The sequence below is a fragment of the Frieseomelitta varia genome, unplaced genomic scaffold, assembly GCF_011392965.1.
Source record: "Frieseomelitta varia isolate USP_RPSP 00005682 unplaced genomic scaffold, Fvar_1.2 scaffold_405, whole genome shotgun sequence".
Classification (NCBI taxonomy): domain Eukaryota; kingdom Metazoa; phylum Arthropoda; class Insecta; order Hymenoptera; family Apidae; genus Frieseomelitta; species Frieseomelitta varia.
In genome coordinates this window covers 531,135-554,882 of record NW_025110152.1, presented here as the reverse complement: position 1 = coordinate 554,882, position 23,748 = coordinate 531,135, and the positions used below count along the sequence as shown (strand labels likewise).

Below are 23,748 nucleotides of genomic sequence, written 5' to 3'. Positions count from 1 at the left end.
CCAACGGATTCTGCCAGAACGTAAAACGACAACCATGAATCCAATCGTTCTAATGACCATGTTCTTCGCTCGTGTCGCAATTTCGTTGACAGAAATACGAACCGATGTTGTGAACTGATTCAAAGAATCGCGGCGAACGGATGACCGAGTCCTCTCGGCCGTTCTCCGCTATTTTACCAGCGTGACGTCACGCGCGAAAGGAGGAACGGATGATGCCTTGCGTCCACTACGATCTCGCCACTCATGCTGTCACGCCGCGTGTATGTACGTTAGGGGTGCGCAGGTACCCGAAATTACAGGTATCTGATTATTCGGGTCGGGCGGGTAGCTCGACGATTTCAGGTAGTCCGTCTATTTCGGATCGAGTTGGAAAAAGTTCAAATGGGATATGATAGGGATGATATTGCATTATCGAAATCAACTATTCATAATATTTAATATACATATATACATATATATATTTTTTTCTTCAAATGTAATAATATTTACACTAAATGATAATGTAAAAAAGATAATTGCTCAACATTTTGTGATATTAATTTCGCTCGAGTTGGTGTTATTATATTTCCGCATAAGGAAAATAGTCTTTCACTCGTAGTTTGAGTGGCAGGTAGAGCAAGAAATTTTTTTGCGGTTAAAGATAATAGTGGGAATCTGGCTGTATTGCATTTCCACCAACTAATGTCTATATTTCTGGCACTAAAACTATCGGCGAAATACATACAATGATTCTTATTAATATTCGGACATCATGCTATTCAAAATATTGTTGTGGACTTCGATTGTTTATAATAGTAAGTTTGGATTAATTTTTTAATAATATATTAGAACATTCATTATAGTTTATAGTAACATAAAGTTTATTTATTTATTGTACTTAATATCAAACAGTAAACTGAATTATGTCGAAATATAGTGTGGCATAAATATTCGGACATTCGAAGAACTATAATATTTAAACCTGAAAATTGTTAACATAAACAATAATTAATATTTTATTGAGTAGCCCTTAACTTCAACTACATATCGCAAACGTTTAGCCATATATATATATATATTTCCAGTAATTTTCTTTAAGTAATTTATAAAATACTGTCAAATTTATTCGCAAATATAACGAATAACGATTTTATTCAAGAAAGAATTATTCGTTACTTACGAATAACGATTTTATTCGCGCGAAGAAAAATTATTCGAACACACAGTTGGGCATTATTCGAATAAAATTTTATTCAAAATATTTACTGAAATAATGTAAAGAAAAAGAGTCAGGAATACTTCTTTTTTCAACTGTGGTTTATTTAATAAATTTGCTTTGCTTTTAATATTTAATACAGCGGAATCTACTTCAACTGACCAACATTTTACAAACAAATGATAACGTAGAAATTCTTGTACTAGAATTTTTTACAGATAATAGAAATGATTACATATCTCTAAACGCATATCCCATAATTAAAAATATATTTTTGAAATATAACAGTCCTTCGCCATCTTTTGCTCCAGTAGAGCGTTTGTTTTCATTTGCAACGATAACAAACTCGCCTAAAGCAAACAGATTAACTAACAAAATGTTCAAACAAAAAATTGTACTAAAAACAAATTTATTAAATAAACCAAAATTGTGAAAAAAGAACTCCTGACTCTTTTTTTTTTTACATTACTTCTGTAAATATTTCGAACAAAATGTTATTTGAATAATGCCCACCTCTGATCCTATCCCCCTTTAATTTTCTCCAACCCGATCCGAAATCGTCGGGCTACCCGAAATCTTCGAGCTATCCTAAATCGTCGGGTTACCCACCCGAGCCCGCCCGACTTTGTGTAAGCCCGACTCGAACCCGAAATTTCAGGTACTTGCACACCCCTAATAATGTACGTCTGACGACGATACGTCATGGTAGTACTGCAGTCTAAATATCGGTATTTTTATGGGGCAATGAAGTAAAACGGTCTGACAACAACTCCTAATAACGGTGGCACATACGTCTTCCATCTGTCCATCAAGCTGACACCTCACTAGATCGCGCAACACCTCTTAATCAGCCAATAAATTACAAATTATTATCTAAGCGTCTAGTAAGCATGTACGTTAGCAAATCTATTAACTGATTATGGTGCCTGAATTGTAAGTTGTGTAATTAAAAAAATTTCGAATACAGTTCCCCAGTTTTCTGAATTTATCGAGAAGTAGTCACTGAATATTTATGAGTGTCTATCTGAATCAATCTTAAGTGTAAAATTTCGAATACGGTCCTCTATTTTTCTAAATCCATCCATGGGGAGTAAACACTGAATATTTATGAGATTTATGTAATAGGATTTCGCGGTTTAGATAAATGGAATGAGCAGGAGCGCTATATTTGATAATAGCTAAATTTTTATTCCATTAGATGGAATTTATGTACGTTATTACAATTTATGTATCGATAGAAAATTGAAAGACATAAAAATCCACAGAGTTTACAGAATATTTAAGACGGATATTTATCAGTCCCTTTGAATATCTCCTAAGTTATACATGTACAATTTGTACTTCACTTATTTCTTTTAATTATGGAAAGAGAAAGATCTCGCCATTACGTGGTAAGGTGGAAAGAACAACGACAAAAAAAAAAAAACAGTGAATATAAGCACACCATAGAAAACATTCGAATTTTAAAAGGACAGATATGTATTGAAGAACAAACTTGACACTAGGAGTTTTCTCTGAATATTTATGAACAGAGTATGCTTGACAACAGTAAACTTGGTGACTTCTTGAACTTGACTGTGAAACACCAATCGATGGTTAACGATCGGTTATGTAATTGGCTGAATAGTGAAACGATTAACTCGCGAGAAATCTACAAATGTCTCTTTTAAATTCCAACTGACTCTGTTATTCATAAGGGATTCGTTTTTAAACGATGTCGTAACCATCAAAAAGAAGACAGCTCCATATCGTGAAAGGCTTTAAAATTTACGATGAGGTTGCAGCAAACATGATGGATCAGAATTTTTAAACGAATAAATTACGATTCTATCCTGTTTCTTCCATTAATCTAGATATCTACTGGAACCTTCACTTTCCAAGCTATTCGACTAGAAAACTCTCACTGAGAAAACATGAAAATGCATAACGTCGGGAAGTTCGTCAGATTCCGCATTGCTAATCTACGAATCGAGAAAAAAAAAAGATCGTGCGCTCAATGGTTGAACAACTTGTAACTTCAAATTGAATTGTGTCGAATCACTCTCCGCGATATATCGATACCGAGGTCGTGCGTCATCGTGCTTGCGTAGAAAAGTTGGAAGTACGAGACTCTTGCTCGAACAGGAGTGCGATAAATCGCGGGGGAGGCGCGAGCCACCTGACGTTTGTTGTACAGGCGAGACGCGATCATGAATGGGCTTTATAGCAACCTGCCCATTTATAGGTAGTATGCGCAGTTTAGTAGCTATGGGTTTTAGTGCGACGCAGTTGTACACAATCCTCTGTTTACGACAAGTACGTACCTAGGAAACGTTATTGTCGACTTTTTTTTAGTTCCGAGGTTTCGTGGTTGGCTGTGAGAAACGAATTAACTCGTCCAGTCTGAACGAAATCTAGTCGAGTCGCTTTACGACGAAACGACGCGATTCTTTTCCCTCTCGTTGTTCGTTCTTTTCTTATCATTTTCAACATCTCTCTCCTTCTCCTTGTTAAGAAATCAATCTGTCTTGTTCCTTTGTTGAGAGATCTTTTTATAATCGATTGCCAAGGGTAACTGAGATCAGATATCTTCCAGTTGCAATCCGTTTGTAAATTCGAGAAAAATAATTTCGGTCTAGTTAATCTCTTGGATTTATGCATATATTTCGTCGTATTTCGTTGTTTTCCTCGTCTCAACACCCAAGTGTCTGTCTCTTCGTTTCGAGGCCGTTTTACAGTCAATTGTCAAGTGTCACTGAGATTCATTTTCCAAGTGCAACGCGTTCGCGAGTTCGATAAAAGGAGTGTTGGAGGACAATTGAAATATCCGTCGAAAGGGGCCCGTAGGCGAGTAATTGTTTTATTTGAACGATAAGATACAAAAGCAAAAATAAAGGAATGAACATGTGCGCAACTCACCTTGTATACCGGCCAGTGTTCCCGGCTGGAACACGCGGGAAAGCCTGAAACATTCGCAAACATAGTGAAATGATGACACGTTCAATCCAGAATGTTTCATAAATGTCGCGTCTGTCCGATCGATTGCCGCATTACGTTACTCCCACGTATCTCACTTTCATTTTAGATGCGTTCTCTCTGCCATTTTCTTATCACGTATACCATAATAATCTTTGGATTTTGTGACTTCTTGAATTACAATCTTGAGTTCAACATTAATCAAACGTGTTCACTGTTCACAATCGATTCGTAATTGTAGTTATTTATTTTTTATTTCGTGTGAATGATAAATTTTATTTGAATTCTTCATTCGATCGCAGTAGTGAGAATACAAAGCTTTGTATTTTAAAGACTGTATGTTTTTCAATGCTTAAGTTTTTCTTTTTTAACTTTTCATCAAAGTTTTTCAATTTCTGTTAGTATCGAAACGATATCAAACAGTTAACAGTTCTTCGAGCATTTAAAAATTCAACTGACCTGCTGCACAGCTCGAACGGGTGAAACGTCTTCTCCACGGTGCCGTACACTTTGAGGCCTTTTAATCACTTGGTCACAAAGAAAAATATCAGTCTAGAACAGAAAAAAAAAAGGGGGAAAGCTCATCGACAACTGCGATACAGTCTCCTGCGAGTCCGATTTATGTAAATTTTTGTTGGGCATACCGCTCCAGGTATAAAGTCCCATGTCTTGTAACGCCGTAAACCCACCAATAAATAGCCCGACTTGCTTCTGTTTCGGAAACGAAAAGTAGCACTTCTCGCCGCTTCGATTAACGAACGACAACGTAGGTTTCTTTCTCGTAGGAGAATTCTCGAATTTTGAAATGTCACGGGAATGTGAAATGCATTTAGGAAAGGATTCTTTTCCCACCTTAGCAAATTCAATCATGACCGCACCTATGAATTTCGATTCAACGCGCCGAGCGTAAATATCGAAATAGAGGCTGCAAGTAGAAAAAGCGGAAACGCTCTCTGCGGAGCTAAATCTCTGGGGATGAGTTTACGGCAGACTGGTAAACACCGTTCGAACGAGGAGAGGAAACTTGTCAACCGAGCGTGCGAGAGAAAGATGAGATGTAAAGGGAAATGGTATTTCTGCGACGAAGTGTTTTAAGCATATTCGTGTCGATTCAATCTTTACTGCTCGAATTCTGGTAACTGAATCTATTTATTCGAGTCTGAATTCTCAATAAATTTCTCAGTAAATTTAATTATTTCCTATATGTAAGTTACAGTTGCTCACGAAAGTATTTGAATACTTATCACAGAACTTTTAATGAATACTACAATATTTTTGACATTCATTGTATGTTTGAAATTTGAATATATATCGAAAAATATATTCTATGAAAATTACGAAGATATTTAACACACGAATATATTTCGTAGAGATCATGAAAGTATTTAAACAATTTTCAATTTTTACCAATATGGATAATCATATCAGTCATTGATAATTTTAAAATATTTTATATAACACATATACATAACATATATCTCATGAAAATTCTTCTGCAAAATCTCTCTATCTCTTTATCTATTTCCTAAAAATTTCAAGTAGCTGTAGTGAACATGAAGCATCCGCTATCAAAAAGTTTCATTTCAGCAAAATAATCTTGCGGTTATACTTGAAAAGAAAAAATTTAGATATCTACACAATGTTTCCCGCCGAATTACCGTGTCACAGTTTTCATTCTCGAAAGCCAGGCATCTTACATGGTTGATAGACATATCCTCGCCATTTATTCGACACAAAAGGTCGACCAGTTTCTTTAGTCGATGGACAGAACGGCACGAAACTACGGAGGGAACGAGAGGGATGAAAATGGTAAAGCTTGGCGAAATGTGGGCAGGACGTGCCACGAGGAATATTACCGTCGAGAAACGAGGTAAGAGTAAGGAGGGAAGGTTGGTCGCGGGAAAACATCGCTGGCCAACATCGATGTGTACAGAAGAGATTGGTCGAGGGTGCGCAACAGCCGGACACGAGAAAGCTCTTGCTTCCCTGTTATATCTAACCCCAACGGAGGGTGGCTCTCTTATGCCATTTCTATGAAACGCTTCGCAGAAGCCGTCCATTTACCATTTAACGTCGTCCAGTCGTGCCGTGAGCACGCATTTCGCCGTGTAATCGAATTAAAAGTCTCATGGCTCGCGACGATTACGCGCCATCGTTGTCGAACCGATTGCAGGTCGAATGAACTATGAACTGACGGATTTATGCAAATTTTTCGAAGCAAGCCGTGCGACAAATTTTGATGAAATTGAAGAGGCGGAAAAATGGTCGTATCGGATAATATAATCTTTTTTTTTTTTAGATAGGTATTTGATTGTGAACAGGAATTTGTATGAATAGAAAGAAAAGTTCTTGTTAGTTTTTTTGTTAGATAATTAATTATGAATAGGTTTGTTAAGAAATGCTATTTCAATTATTAGATATTTTTAATCGTGAATAGATTTGATCAAATATAGGAATAAAAAAAATTTTCATATATTGCGTTTTTCTAATATTAAAAAATATTTCATGTTTGAATTAAATATAAAAATGTCCTTATTAATATGTGTAATTTCTCAATTAAATTTCATGTTAAAAAATAAAATATTATAAATTGTTTGTATTTTCTAAAGTGACAATAAAAGTGAAAAAATTTTTGAGCAAGGTTGAAAGAGTGCACGGTACCGAAACATATTCAAAAAAAATATTTGAAAAATCGTAGACAAAAAGTCTAGACAGTCTAAATTAGCTTGAGATTTCATTCTTTTGAAAACACCGAGAATAGTTTACCGTTATCTTTTACCATCAACTGCGGATTACAATGAAATATATTACCTGCCGAAGGTTTACTTACTTTATTACTTTTTGATGGTATAGCCTTTGTCACTGTAACAATTCAATATTTATTTTCTCAATATGCTATTTAAGTGATTTATAGTAGACAGATTTTTTTAATAAATACAAACTCGCACAAACATCACTTCCGCGACGATTCTCAAAACGTATAAAGTTTCTTCAACTTTTATCAAACAAACTAAACAAGGGTCGTTTAGAATTTTTTTTAAATATTCGCATCAATAAAATAATTTTTATAAAAAGTATAAAAATCCTTAAGACGGTCGATCAACTTTTTTTTATCTCACCATATATCAAAACAAAATTGATTCAATGATAAGTACCAGCTGCGTGTCGTTCATCGTTCCAAAATGAACGAACCTCTACTAAAAAAAGAAAGAAAGAAGACACAACGCAGCCAAGATAGTTAAAAAAAATTCAATCCCAGAGGAGCCAATGGTAGTCTTAATTTACGCCAGGCAGCAGTACTAAAAAGCTCAGCAGAAAGGGTTGCACTCATTGCGCGGAAACCCCTAACGGGAGATTACGAAACTCGAATCGTGAAAAAAGTTTCCTACAAAATTACGTTCCACAACGGCCAACTCTGACTCTTAGAAGAGCATCCTGAGAATGACGAAGACATTACGCTGCAACTTTTATTTATTTAACCCGATCCTATTTCTGAGACTTCGATAGAACTCGGCTGTGTTCTTAATATTACATCAAACCATTCATTGATCGGTCGAGTGCCGTTCAACGATAATTCATCCGCAAGATACATTCTCTTTCTTCTGCTCGGAGATTCTTCAACCCCATTCCGCATCTAAACTTCAACGATCTCGAGATTTCATATGAGAAGAATATAGAGGGGGGAAGAGCAGGAGAATTCATACTTTCTATTGTCTACTTTTAGAAGCAGCGATCCCTCATATATAATAATTTAACTTTCTACCTTTTTCTCCTTCTGTCTTCGAAAAGTTTTTTACTTGCTAGAAATTATTTGTAAAAATAAATATCAGATCTGTTGTGACTTGTTGGATCGTATATTGTTAGATCGTAGGCTGCAAATAATTGACTATAGGTACTTGTGGTATAATTATCTATTTCCCTTCGTGTAGTATTAACTATTTTTCCCTCTCTCTACAAAAATTTCACTCTAAAACTCAATAAGTATTTTTTTATAGAAATCGACTTTCCAATCGACTTCTCTCTCTTAGTAATCCTCGTAACCTCTTGCGCTAGTAACTGATTTACGGACCATAATGAGTGACAACCGTATACAGTAATTCGTCTTCTTTTTGAATTCGTCGGTATGTCACTGGATAGAGTTATTACTAAGAAGTAATAAATTTATTATTTGTTTTGCCTAGGTTATATTTCAATATAATCAAAACTGTGAGAATATTGCAATTTTTCGGCCAAATATTCTCGACGCGCGTGGCACGTCATTTAAGCCCAAAATTCAACGAAGAATCGCTCATAAAAATCAACACCACCTCCACGAATTCGCAGCGAGCGAAGTGTTCATTAATCGCTGACGGGGAAATTGAAATATACGGTATTTGCGGGCTGAAGGGTCGAAACTCGTTGTCTCTGCGACTGGGTGAACTGGTTCCGACGGCGGCCTGGCCGGAGGGGTGGAAAAGGGGTTGAGTTTCCCCGTAAGCGTGTGACGTGACGCGTGCCGTTTTTAGCAGGGCGTCGAGACGCTTTTCGCGTGGAACGCCGCCAGCACCGGGACGCCCTCTCGTTTCCACAGGCACGCGGTATGGCTGCGCGACCAATCGCGGATCCCGTTCCCGACATCCCGTTCCAACATGGCAGTGGCGTGCGCGCTCGGCCAGACCTCCAATTCCCAGTCCAGGTTTCTCCCTGCGATTCTCGCTGGCCGAGCCACCAGGCTGACCCAACTCGCCGTCGACTGGCCTTCTTCTGCTCGATTATCCCCGGAACCCATTATACTCGCGAATTTATGTATTCGGAGATGGAATCTACGCTCTCGAATTATAACGCTCGATGGGAATTGAGAGCGGACTACTTGAACTTTTTCTTTGTTTTTTTTTTTAATTGTTTGAAAGATCAATACCACTCGTGGCTCTGTTTTCAATGGCTCTTAGACTCGAGAGGTTATACCGGAGGATGGAGCATTCGTAGATTAGTGTTTCGAAATTCTAAAAAAGGTATTTCGAAACGCAGTATCGGGGCGTATACACTCGTCGTGGAATTTTTAGGACTCGACCCTTTTGGCGGGAACCGCCTTTTCCAGATAAGAAGGTTTCTTATATCCAAGCTGAGAAGTCAGACGACACTTCCAACTGTGACAAAACGATGGATTATACTCGATCGTCCACGTTTATTAAGATAACACGAAACGAGAAGAAAAAAATAGAGTCGTTAAAGTCTCAAACGTAGGTGAAGCCAGAAATTCAATCGCTACACCGAAAATTCCAGAAGAAGTAATACAGAAGCTAATGCCCCATTGGTTTATCTCACATCACGTTCGTCCTTTCCCCAGGCAACGTGTTCGAATCGGCAAAAAGCGACTCCCTTAATGCCGTAATTCCAAGTCCGATCGCGCTTTTCCTTTTCTTTCCTTTTCTTCTTTTCCTTCTCGTTAGCGCGCTCCATCGTTTGTATTCCGCGTTTCGTCTGTCGCTCGCACGTCGTCTGTCCCACGTACACACATGTACACGTACGTGCAATACCTACCGACACAAATATACGCGAACGGACGATATGGATCCCGCAGATGGAACAAAGTATAAGCGTGGGATATTCCATTTGGACAGGGACGTGGTGGTGAAAGTGGGTGGCGCGGTGCAAGGGACGACGGACGAATATCAGCCAGAGCTTAAGAGGGTTTGAAGACCGAAGACGTAGTGGTGAGGTTCGATGCAAGGCTACGTGAGTATATGGCGAGCCGGTATTGAGTCAAGGATGCCTAGACCGTTTCGTGTTCCTGGGGTTGCGTTGCGTCGTCATGGGAACGGTCCTCATCAGGCAAAGTCTCCCAAGATCTTTCGTCGCTCTCCTGTCCATCGACTCGCCCTCGTCTTCCTCTGTCTCCTCTTCCGACTGCTTGTCGATTTTCCTGCAGCTTGTTTTTGCCGACACTGTTTTGCATTCTATCGTCCCGAGATAAAGTGCTCCGCGATGGAAGAACCGCCTCGACGACGCTCCCATATCCGAGCGAAGACAAGGCATGATAACGCTGATGGAAAAACAAGGGTTGCTTTACAATGTATTGCGGTTTTTGTAATCTAATAGTCCGAGAGTTGGAATCCTTGGCAGCCTTGGTTTTTATCTTTATTTGGGGATACCATTCCCGTGGGGGGACGATCTCTTGAACATTTTAGCATTTGCATTTAATATTCTTCAGCTCTTTGAAATAGGAATTTTTATAGCAGAGAAAGTTCCAAGTTGCACGGAACTTTTATTTTCATAAAACAAGCGTATAAAAGCAGTTGTTAAGCATGTAAAATGATACAGAAAGTCGAAACTAAAAAAACAGATTTTTTTGAAATTTCAGAGTGTGGCAATAACTTTAATGTTTCCAGTAAAGTTTCAATTAAGTAAAAAATATCCCATACATTATCATCTATATCAGGTTATATTGAAAAATGAGATATTTTTTAATCTATTGTAAATTTACAAAAATAAATGAAAAGTGTCTTACTAAAATAAAATATGGCAGGTCGTTAAAAAAAAAAAAAAAATTAAGTTCGATATTGAGAAGAAAAGACTTCGAGACTTTTAGACCTAGTATCTCTATCGTGGGATTAGATATCGAGGCGATATTATAGATAGAGGTTATATCACAAGCAGATAGCCAGATGCCGTGACTTCAATTTCGCTAGCAGTCCCGACCAACTTCCTCTACCCTTTTGCTTGAATTTCGCTTTATCGGCGAATTCCGTCCTATATCAACCAGCTTTTCAAACGATACGCGAAGATACCACAAAGCTCGAAACTCGGCCACCGATCGAACGAATAACCGTCGTGAGGTGAACGATCGAACGATATAACCCATTAAGGGCCATTTCGTTTTTTATGTAATTTGGTTACAAAAGAGAATTCCAATGATTCGCTCGATATTCTTCTTGCCATCACTCCTTTCACTTAGAAAATTCTAATTCCCTCGACACTTTCAACACTTTACGAAATTTAAAGAAATTGAAACTAAGCTTAAACAATCCTATCTCCAATAGATACCAAACTTCCTACAACAACAAACCCAAAATTCCCTCCCCCTTCCATGTCGGATTTACCAAAATCCTTCAATCCACCACTTTCAAAATTCCACCATTGAACGTGAACCACCACAAATCCCTCCATGGACAATAAAAGCATTCCCAACTAACACCAGCCGAACTCCCCAAAAGATCCTCAGCCCAAATGACTCGATTTTTAGAACTAAACAACAACTACTCCCAACACAAGATTTATACTGATGGGTCAAAAACGGACATTGGAACTGGATACGCCATTATCGCTGAAAAAACAAAAAAAAAAACACAAAATCTCCCCTCTTCATTATTCATCTTCACAGCCGAAACTTATGCTATCCTGGAAGCCGTCAAATATACACACTCAAATAACGAAGCCCAGATTGTCATTTACACCGACTCTATGAGCGTTACAAAATCTCTAACGAAATCATACAATCAAGATAACCAACTAATATCCACCATCCAAGAACTAAACCACAACCAACCTAACATAAACGCCACAGTCATCTGGATTCCAGCTCATCAAGGAATAGAAGGAAATGAAAAAGTCGACGCAGCAGCAAAAGAAGCCACAGTTTCCTCACTTATTAATAATCGCAATCATCTTCCAATCCCCTGCGACGACCAAATAATCCACTGCAAAAAAGTAGCAAAAAATGAATGGAACAATACATGGAAAACAACTAAAAGCACCCAACTACACAAAAGTATCCAAGACTTTCACCAACAGGAAAGAAGGAATGATTATCTCACGCCTAAGAACTGGTCATACCAAGCTGACACATGAACACAAAATCAAAAATACTTCACCACCCACCTGCACTCATTGCAATAACCCACATACCGCACGAATGCCACACCACAGAAATCCAAAGACAGGAACACGGAATCAACGCAAACATGAACCTGACTTCTCAAAATGACATACAAAGAGTACTAAAATCATAAACCTCAAAAACATAAACTACTACACTCATATCTAATGGCACCGTCGTCGCTAATGACCTCGCTGTCGATGCGACATTAAAGAAAAAAATAGAAGAAGAAGAAGAAGAATCTTCTTTGAGAGTATTTCTTTAAATCTATGGGTTAATTTTATCAAATTATCTTTCTAAAAAATTCTATCCTCGTTTCGCGAGAGGACATCGATTTCCGGTTTTCTTTTTACTTCTCTTTCTCCCATTCGCCGGAGTATACTTTTTTCTTCACCTTCTCCGAGGTGAGATCATCTCGAGGAAGACGAAACGATTTACGCGCGCCTTTTTCCAGCAACGTTCTATAAATAATTCAACTAAAATAATATGATTCCCTCGCTTTCGTTCTGGCCTTTCTTTAGCATTCAATCCTGGCTTTCACCGTCGCGCGTAAACACCATAGCCGTCGTGGAATTACCCGAAAGCTGCACATGGGAAAACGTGACTGCTTGATCCCTCCGAGTGCACTCGGTCCTTGTTCCTTCTTCGAACAGAGGGAATACTTACTTATTTCAATAGTGGAAAAATAATTCATTCGAACGGAGATAAAGAACATTATTGCTGTCAATTATTAAGAAGATCTCCATATATCTAGAAAGTTTAAATATTAAGAAAAAAAAGCAAATATTTGAATAAAAGTTACTGATCACGAAAGAAATAATGATAAACGAAAAGCCATAAAATTCTTCCTTCGTTTTAAATTTGAAAAAGATATATTATGTAGACTATACATTTTATGTATCTTGAGGTTCGAGTGGCATTCAGCTTTGTAAAAGTTCTGTTGACATTTCCTTGACATTACCCTGTTCTCTTAGGCTCAGACAAGAAGCGTCTGTTAGAAGAAAATTAAAAAAAAATAAGAACTACATTATATAGTGTTGCTCAAGGGAATTGCAAAGATCAGAGAATTTTATTGTACCACTCAACAAACCTATAGTTAACAAAAAGTATTCTATAGAATTAATATTGATAGATATTATTTCTACGATTTTAAGACAACAACTAAAAAGAGTACACGATAGAAAAGAATATACTAAAATTCTCTACTTGTTCTGATATTACATATTATTATACCTTGTAAATCAAATTTGTTAAAATCCAGAAGTATTTCATGTGTTAATACATGAGTTAACGTTCTACAAATGATAATCGTTGGAAGAAAAGAAAATGTTAAAATTTGCTTAAACAATATAATCTATCTATAAGATTTTGTGATACCATATACATACGTGTCATTACACTTCACAAATTCAAATCTGTTAAAATTTCGAAAGTTCGTGCCATCGTTGAAATTAGAATCTCTCTAATAATATTGCTATTTATAACTTCAGCGAAAAATCGTAAATCTCGCCTGTCGGAATAGTTTCGTCTAAAACTTTCACAAATAATTTCCATTGATCCAGGACTTCAAGGTACCGACGGTGACCCGAATTTTCAGTGAAATCCTCGCCTAGAAATCGGTCCCTAGAAATTTTTTTATACGAAGAGAAAGTTGCAACCCCAAGGGGAAAATCTAGCCAAGGCGTTCCGTCTGCTTCATTTGACCCTCATCTTTTGAACGGTCGATTCGATCGCACGGTTTACCATGCTCGGCAAAGACACGTTTGTTCGTTCATTAAACGGTGACTCGCGTCTCTCGGCATTCGACGTGTTTAACACGATAAAAGCTGAACTAGGATATCACCACGGAGTAAAGTTGACTTGTGTATTCTTGGCTGTGCAGAGGAATTCGTTACGAAGTTTAAGCGTTGGCTTGAATGGTGCAGTGAGCTACCTATCTCGAGAATTTACTTATCTTGTAATGTGAGTATGAAATGTTCAAACATTTAAAATGCATTGCAGCATTGTATGATTTTGGAATCTTGGATGTGAGATGTTTCACGAAGCGATAGTGTTTTGTATTAGCACTAATGCTATATGTGCTAATTATTAATAAAGAATATATTTAGTTTAGTTTATTGACTCTTAAGAACTGTGGATATTGAAACCAGCAGTTGCAAAATAAAGATTAAATTCAGTTTTTCTTGCTTTACATACATTAATAATAAAGAATCTCAAGCTTGACTTATCTAATAATAGCGAATACGTTGAAAAATACTGATAGAAAGTAATATAGAAAAGAAAAGGGGAATGAACGAAAATGAGCAGCGGTCTCATAAACTATACTCGAGGGTTATTTATTTATTACTTTCATTTCATTAACTTCTATCTATAAATACGAAAGAAATCATTAAAACGATCGCGATCTAATTGGCTGTTCTTTTCTCTTTCAGGTGATATTTTCGAATTTTATCTTGCACCTGCTAGTTTCAATATCCAAGTGTCTCGCGCGAATAAGTGAACCGAATTTTCGGGAACGATTAACAATGTTTCGGTGTTTCGCGTTTGACGAAAGAGATCTCTGTGACGAGTCGCGGAAAGCACAGCTAGGAGAAATGCACACCTATAGATACTAAGCATCGACGGACCGTGCGCTACCATAAAATGATCGTAAAAACTTAATTTTACGAGAGGCATAATATATTTGCCACCACCAGAAAACGTCGCCGTCACCACCGGCAGCATCATAGCTGCCCAACAACAAACGGTTAACCAGCGTCGGAGTGGAATTTCCTAGACAAACGCAAACTACTCGTGGCACGCGCGATCAATCGATGGAACATCTTTAAACCGAGAGATTTTTTTCTATAAAGGGATAGACACGATTCTCTGTAATACACAAAATAAATTATTTGACAATCCTATAAAAGTCAAACATTTTTCTTTGAGCTTAGACGATGAAGAAGATTTGTTCTTGAATCTATTTGTTACCAGGGGTAATTGATTATTTAATATATATATTTTAAATGATGTAAGCTGTGTGACTTTATCTCTTGTTCTACTTTTTGAGAGCATTTAATCACTGGAGTTTGAAACCAAAGAATTTCAATTTGTGATTCTCCTATTCTTTTTCTCAATTCGCGATAAGGAAGATCAAGTCGAATTCTCAATTCTTGATTTATTCTTACATTCTTGTTATTTCTTTTTCCTCAAATACGAAATTGAATGAAACAAGAAGTATCATATAAATGTCATAGTCCTCGAAAGAATGGAAATAGAAAATATTCAGGTCTTAAATCGATCCTTATTTACCGAACATTCTTACTTCAATCAAATTCTTACTTGATTCGTTTAAGAAACAACGTATCTGGTCGATTTTTCGATTTTTCGCCGAACACGAAGAGATCTCGTCGTCTAGAATCTGATTCGTGGATTTCGCGCAGCGAGTAGCAGAAAGTACCTTAGAGAGGACGAGGCTGGAACATAATTTCCTTTACGACCAATTAGTAGATTCAGAAACATATCTACGCCATTCGAAGGTCGAAGAGGGGAAAATACGAGGAAGACGAGCGCCGAGATGAAGGTAGAGAGGGAAGAAGTTTGTGGCAATCTCTTAAAACGCGTTCCAAGACCGAAGTTTCACGACTCCGTTCTCGTTTTTTCGAACTTTTGGCCGGTGAAGTGCCCCGCGAGAGCCAACAGAAGGTAGAAACGGCTGAAATTGAGGTATATAATCAACCAACTCCATGAGGTGGGTGGTCTCGATGCGTGAACCTCGTTCAAAATGACCGCCGCGTCATGAGAACGTGAAGAGGCTCCGTACCGACTTCTCTTCCTCTTTTCTTTTTTTTTCTTTTCTCATTCCTTCCCGCCTGTCTTCCAGGCGAGTCGATAATTGCGGATCAATAATTACACCGCCAACTTCTCGTGTATCTTTCAGTCGATCCTCTAATTTTGTCTTTAAGCAAGGGACGAATGAAGATCGTCGAAGATTTAAGGATTTCAAGGAAAATTACGTAATAAAGACTCAGGAGATTTCTGCTACTAACTTTGACGTTATAGTAGATTTCAATAATAGTACATAATGTATACAGTTTCTGTTTTCTAATATTTCTATTTTTAATGTTCGAAAAATTTTAGTTTGTATATTGCCATCTTAGAAGCTTATCGATACTAATTTTGAAGTTAGTATGTTCTAGAAACAATTCGTAATGTTTCAATATTCATGTTCCTAATGCTTAAAAAATTTTACTTCGTACGTTTTGTTATTTTACACACTTCGTTAAAAACTATTGGTTAGACCACACGATTTTAACGGAGAGATAAAGTTTATTAATGCGTAAAGCAAATTTATAACGCCATGGCATTTTGTAAGCTTAAAGGAACACTGCTTGGATCGTTTCCATAAAGATAAATTTCTTCCGATGCGATATTTGCAAACGTGGCGTGAAATTGAAATAATATTCCATTAACAAACCGGTAAGAAGGGTCGACAAATTTACGACTAATATTCTAATTTTTTCCCTTAGAAATCTTTTGGAGAAACTTGCAGAAAATCCTGTTCTAAGAACATTCCTCTTATAAATTAGACTCTTAAAATTGTCAAGCTTTAAAATATACTGATCCTCGAAACGTTTGTCTTTGGAATTTCTAAGACGATACAATGGAATTGCCAGGAACCTGAGATCGCCCTAGAACCGAGCAAGATGGAGATAATAAAAGAAATATCGTATGCTGATTTATAAAAGCATTCAAATGTTGTCGTAGAAAATATACAAGTAGGTGTGTTGTAAAATTGAAATGTAAAATATTTCCACAAGAATTTCACTATAACCCATAAAATATTTCTGCAATTAAGTACGAACAGAGGCGCTTCGAACGAAATAAATATCCGTAAATAGAGGCGTTGCGGCGCGATACGCGCGAATTGATGTTTCAACAGCTTTCGAAAATTGGGAATCGCGTGACCATGTGGCTAAACGGATCATTTATAAGTGCAAGAGTAGTCCGTGCTACCGGCAATTACTTTAACGACGCATATTAGTCGGCACAATAAAACCCGTTACGAGGGTATAATTACAATATTGAATTATGGCCGACGTTCATTCTTGTCACGCGATATTAACGATGCCGCGCTGGTTGCCTACGCAGCGCCGCGTTGTCGTTTATGCGTTCATTCACAAGCTCGCGGACACTTGGTGGATTAGCAAAAGTCAAGTGAGAGACTTGTCTTCCACCCACAACTCCCTCTCTCTCCACCGGTCGTTCTCTAGTTTCTATCCTCCTTCGAGCCGTTTCTCGTTCCCTTTCTTTACGTTCTACGGGTTTTCTTTGTTACTGCCGGATTCATTGGCCGCGATGATGTCTCTATCTCAATCTCCACGGAACTTGACAAACTGGTACCGCGTTCCCGTGGAACGACTTCCCGATTTCTTTTGCCGTGTTTAATGGCGGCGGCGCGTTGCCAGTGAGACAGGTTACAGATAGGGGTTCGAACTATTTACCAAGTATCTATTTCCAATGATATAATTGCAAGTATACACAAATCTGAGCGGGATCAGTATGTTGTCAAGTCACTGACAATCATATGTGCCTTTTCGTCTTTGATCTTCCATGTTATTAAAATCGCCTCAAACGATGCTCAACTCGACGATTAATCCCTTGACGTACGGATTAAATGAATTTCTACATGACCAAAAAATATTTATTTTTCATTTTAACATTTGCGTAAACTTAACAAAGATAATTTATACCCTTGCAATGCCAAGCACGTAGAAAAATAACTTTTTTATATCCTTATTAACCCCTTGTGCTGGCAACTGATTCGCGGACCATAACGAGTGACCGAACCATATACAATCACTCGTCGCTTTCCTTTTCTTTTCAACTCGTCGATATGATATCACTGGATAGAAATTATTAAGAAGTAATAAACGTATCATTTGTTTTGCCTGGGTTACATTTAAATATACTTAAAACTGAGAGAATGTTGCAATTGGGGATAAAAAATTCTCGACGTGCGTGGCACGTCATTCCAGCGCAAGAGTTCAACTTGCAAACGCCTAAGAGACATCATTGTATGTTAAGGGGTTAATAAAGAGAACGACACCGAAAAGCAACTGATCTACTACGTCTTTCAGTTCAGGGAATCCGCGAATGTTACAAGTGGACGATTTTCAGCGTGAGAGGACGAATTATTGTTCCTGTTTTTCTATACGCGATCTTCAAGTGTCGCGTTCGCGCGAGACAGATTCAAGTAATCTGGGCCACGCATCCGCCGGTTTAATAGAGGTTAAAGTGGAATAAATCGGTGAGCGACGGACCGTAGAAGTCAGGGACACAAGGTGGCGCGTGGCCTGCGCCACAACGATGGATCACGATGCCCCGGGAAAAACTAGACTAGGCGTTTTTATGGGCCATCAAATTACGCCGACCAGCTCATAAAATGTTTAAGCGGGCTTCTGTGCAAGACACTCAACCGGTGACTGGGCTAATGTCCTTTAGCAAAAGTGCATCTTTCCATTTTCTACGCGACCTTTTCATCGATTTGTTGTTTACGTCGTATAATAACTTTCGCCGATCATCTTGACATTTTCGCTTGCTTTGCTGGCTAATACCTTCGAGTATTGAAGTGACAACCAGAAAGGTAGAGAATTCAAAGGATTCAAGTGAAAGGAACACAAAGTGAGGGTACACAACAATGCAAAGTGGGATCTAAATTTTATTATTCATTTAAGGACGAATTTTTAGCGAATTTCTGTACGTAACGAGAATTCTGTACTTTTAAATGCATTCTAGAGACTAATTATGCGAATATCAATAAATTGACAGATGAAAAATTGTATTTTAATAGTTTCGTTCATTCACTGATTCATTAATATTAGTGAGATGTCAAAATGTTTTATATAACACACATGATATATTCATAAGGAATTCTCATTGTCGTTCGATTATTTTCACGCATTATTAACTGTCACGCATCAATCATCGACAAGCCAAAAATTTAATAAAAAATTTATTATTCAACGGAATTAAACGACTGAATCGAGAAGAGAGATGACAAAGTGACAATTTTTCCTTAAATGGAGAATTTCTTGTCCAGCGAAGAAGACAGCGACGAAGATAGAAATGAGTATGAAGCAGACAAAGCTCTTGGTGGAACAATGGAACGACGTATGGAAAGCGTATCAACCATGATGAAAGCGAGCTCGGCTAGACCATAAGCAGGAAACGAGAAACGTGGTGGAAATTAACTAGACACGAGAGACAGATGGCTACCTGGATATATGTAGAAACAAAACTGCAAATTCGCGGAAATTACGTGAGCTGCTCACAAACTCGTGATCCACGGAATCGTTTTCGATACTGATCAGATTGCACGTTAATCGATTAGTTACGTATAAGCACGGTAAGTCGAGAACAATTTTCTTGCGCAGTGTATCGAAAATAATTTCTTTTAATTAACATAAATCAACTCCCCGTGAGCAAACCCTCGTTCATTAAATTCGTAATTTCTTCAAAGCAAATATTAAAATTTTTTATTTTATTAATGTTTATATTTGTAACATAGGATTACTCTCACGCTTACAAATTTAGATCACGTTAAGATTTCAAAAGAAATGAACACTTCCTGAGATAAATGAATATTTTACTCACGATATAATTTTCTAACACTGAAATTTTAACTAGGAATTCAAAGATCAAAATTATAATAATAATATTATAGCAAATTAAAACTTTTGAGCCATCAATCTTCCAAAAGGCTAGACCGATGAAAAAATTACTTAGTGCACGTAAACGATTAAATTCGCTCACGAAAAATTTGCTCGGCCACGAATGAATTAATTTCAATTTTCAATAAATAATCAAATGTTTCTGAAATTTCAGATCCACATATCCAATGTTGCCTACGTCGAGTTCAATCTAACAATAACGGAGTAACGTGAAAGAAATTATTCGTCAGAGCTCTCCGAACGAGTCATGACTCTCGATATCGTAACGAAACGAACATCACCCTGGTTCCGTATGCTCCCGATGGCAAACAGCGAAGAGCATTTCATAACTCTTTGTCGCAGGAATAAAGAAGGAGGCGAAGGCACCGGTGAGAAACCAATAAGTTGTGCACCCCACGGCGGTTGGTATACGTTACATACAATAATCTAAGTTGTGTTTATGGCTGAATATATATGCATAGCAGTCCGGTGAATCGCTGTGGCGCGATTCATTACCCTACGTCGAGGATATTAGCATATTTAGAGGCAGTTCTCCTTCCTCGGTCGCGTCTCCACCTCTTATCAAAACCCCTGCCTCCATCTGCTGCTCATTCCCCATCCTTTGTCTCTTTCTTCTCGTCTCTTGCTCTGCTCCCATCTCTGCTGCATCCCTTTCCCTTCGCGTTAAAACGTGAACTCGATGCAATTCATTTTCATCCGCCAAGAAAAAGGAAAACCAACTCTGGCATTTTTTAGCAACTCTTGAAACTTCTGTTTTCGATCGAGGAAACGATCTTTTGTTTTAGATTATTGTAGGTATTGACTGTTAAGCACATTTTCAATTATATATTACATCAGTATCAATTATATATTACAGACGATAAAAATTAAATCACGCCGCAGCGGTCCACTTAAAGGTTAAGGAATTTTTAGAAGGGAATAAAGAAAGAGAGAACGAGAGAGAATTGTATCAAAGAATTTTTTTGAAGAAGACAGAAAAGGGAACGTTTCTTTTTAAATAAATGGACAAAATAAGGCATGAATTGCAAGTAAAAAAAAAAGGCCGAAAGAGAGAACACGTCTGTGAATTTTCATTCCGTCTTAGTTGCAACGCGACGCCATCCGACGAAACACGTACAAGGATTTAGTCTCGCGAATAAAATTTGTATCTGTGCCGGTATGCGCGAATAAAAGGCAAGACATCGGACGACGGGGGACAGCAGAGCAGCTAGCCGGGCTAAGTAATTAAGGAAGCTCATCCTCAGAGACAATTTAACTTAATGAGAGTCAGCCAGTTCCACCCTAGCTATCTCTTTCAATTCCTGCAGATCTCGTTTCCATCTCGTTCTATCTCTTTCTCACCCTCTTTCTGTCTTACCGCCTCTATCCGTCTAAATTTTCCCTCCGTTGTCTCGTTCGCAGTTTCCCCTTTTCAACGTTCGTCCATCTTGGAAGTAAAATGTCTACTTTCCAGACATCCGCCCCCTTTCTCTTTTTTTTTTTCTTCGTCTGTATCTTATCTCGCAACCCGTCCGAAAATTTAGATAAAATTTTATACCTCGATTCTCTCCCTCCTACTTCTTTTTTTTTTTAACATTCTGTATTTATGCTGGAATTGGTCTGATACGATTTAAACAATGTTTAAACTATCTATTAGGCGAGAGAATATTAGTTGAGTAAAAAGAATTCTTTTCTTTTTTGGTCTAAGATAGTAACACGCAGTATGTATTTTTAGAAATTACCGATTAACGCAAATTACTGCAAGAATCGTGTAACATACAGAAAATTGAGAATATTTTATAATTAGACTGTGACATTCTTTAAGTATTTGTGGGAAATTTAAAAACACAAAAATGAGGAAACTGCGCACGGAAGTGATTTGACAATTATTCCTTTAATTGGTCGATTTCTATTTCTCACGATTGTACGACGAAAGCGGGATCTTTGAGGAACTCTTTTTTAAGGCTACGATAAACATCTGATCCCCCCAACAAATCGACGATGAGCTTTTTATACATGGAATTCGTTGCATCAGGCTCGTAGCAAAGTCTGCGTTTACGTACCGGGAATTTGTGTTTAGATCGCTACATTTGCCGCTCAGCTGTACCGCTCGCGAAAGTTTACTCGATCGTACTCGCCGCAGACGAATCAAAGAATAGATCGCGGCCTTCGAGTCGCCGAGAAAAAGGGTAATCATCTAACTTAAAACAATTGGAATCACTACTCTAAAAAATGAGTTTTGCCACATATATCCATATAACATATAATGAAATATATCGATTATTTCTCTAATATGAGATAATTTGTTTTATTCCATTTTCGTTATATATTTAAAGTTTCATAACGCTTTCGTTAATTAATCTGTTTGAATTGTCATCTGGAATTTATACTTGTTTTAAAAGTGAAAATTTTAAGTAACTGAAATCATTTTTAAAAAATATATTAATACTTTATTTATTATATTTGTATTTTTTATATTCTTTCTGAGTATAAATAAGGTTTCATTCAAACTAGGATAAAGAATAAACGTTTATGTTTTAAAACCTTGGTATTTCAGTAATTTTGCAAAATAAAATTATTGGTTCTTTTTCTTTTGTACTTTTAAGGGATGATGAAAATAGAAAGGGAAAGGAAGGGTTCGAAGCTGAGATTCGATCGTAGCGCCATCGTACGAAGCACATGAAAGATCATTAACCAAGAATCGATAAGGCAGGAAGGGTGGGTCGATAAGGTCGGTAAAAAAACAACCCCATTTCATTATTCATATTGCGATGTCAAAGGGTGAGGTAATATAAATAAAAGAACTGTTCCACGAAGACGAAAAGTTATTTTTCCGGCGGGGAAAATAGGCGGACATATAAAATGTTCGCCGAGAGAAGTAAATAAACGAGACTTCTAGAAAAGACAAACAAAAGAAGAGCGAAAGAAATAAAATTTTCGTGTTATATTCGTATGACGCTCAAACATCCGCCCATATGTTATAAAATATACGAAATTCATATGGAAAGAAATATCTTTTTTACATATCTATATCAGTGTTTTAAAAAAATTACATTTTGAAAAATTTTACTCAATCACAGAATTTACAAGAATTCAAAACGTTACAAAAAATGTCAGAAATTTATTCCGAATAAAAATTCCAGTTATAGACCTGTAAAATCAAGATTAAAATAGAGGAGAGTAGGAGAGGCAACTAAGCATCCTAAAGTAGGAGGTAAGAAAAACAAATGCAAGAATTCTCAACATGATAATCACCGCTGATAATGCAGTAGACTGTTGTCTGGTTGTGAGTTAATTTCATGATCAATACGCGTGAGTGCAACATACGTAGAAGTTTCCGTTATTCGAAGAACTCAGACACTAGTTTTCATACTATTGGACCAATTTCCATTTCTCTGAACATCAAACATTTTCGAATTTTGCGTTACAACTCCAAGAATGTCGTTCTCGGTAGACTTAAATCGAACGTCAACCAAATTGATGCCAGGCATCTAAAATTTTAACCCATCAATTGACTTTACAACTAACGGTCCAATCACGACAAGCTGTTGCTTTTCACTCGACCATCAACTAGAGCTTTCTGTTCAAAAGGGCCACTTCCTAGTCGCCTTCCAACGTGTCCAGCAATAATCGTATATGCGCTACAGTCTCTCTTGTACCCTGTCCAGTGTAAATCAACGTTAAGCACGCTGCACGAACGTAAATTTTGTGTATTTACAACATGCACAAACGAAGTTTCTTACCACCAAGTTACCTCAATTCCAATGAGATTTTCTGCTATCATTTTTTTATGCACTTATATTCTTTTTCTTTAATATTAATCTTGGAATGATTAATAATAGTAGATTAATAATCGTACCCATAGTAAAATGACGAGTAGATATCTCTCGTAATGTTTGTCGTCGTATATGTTTGCATATCATACGCCTTTCTTACATTCTCACTGCATAAAAATTCGCAGTCTAATAATAAACTTAGATGAGCTCCAAGTGTATTTTACGTAATGATTTAAGAAAGCTTAGAGTCGTCCTGGGATTAATTTCAAAATTTAT

General features: G+C 37.3%; 2 protein-coding genes across 6 annotated transcripts in view; one reads left to right on the top strand and one right to left on the bottom strand.

The window, feature by feature from the left end:
• The window catches only part of LOC122531544 (homeobox protein abdominal-B-like), a 71,383-nt gene that overhangs the window by 11,353 nt on the left and 36,282 nt on the right, over positions 1–23,748 (bottom strand). For 4 of the 5 annotated variants that reach the window (XM_043659559.1, XM_043659558.1, XM_043659560.1 and 1 more), the window contains 2 exons: positions 4,610–4,702; positions 4,094–4,137 (listed from right to left, as the gene is read on the bottom strand). The exons of the other annotated variant lie outside the window; for it this stretch is intronic. The gene's annotated coding sequence lies outside the window, so the exon portion shown is untranslated. The remainder of the gene's footprint in view (positions 1–4,093; positions 4,138–4,609; positions 4,703–23,748) is intronic. 5 annotated transcript variants of the gene reach the window in all.
• LOC122531552 lies at positions 11,357–11,985 on the top strand. The gene has a single exon (XM_043659571.1). The coding sequence runs from the start codon at positions 11,357–11,359 to the stop codon at positions 11,975–11,977; it is 621 nt and encodes a 206-aa protein (XP_043515506.1). The 3' UTR covers positions 11,978–11,985.

Coding starts and splice junctions, on each gene's coding strand:
- LOC122531552 (XM_043659571.1), top strand. CDS start 11,357: ATGACTCGATTTTTAGAACTAAACAACAACTACTCCCAACACAAGATT.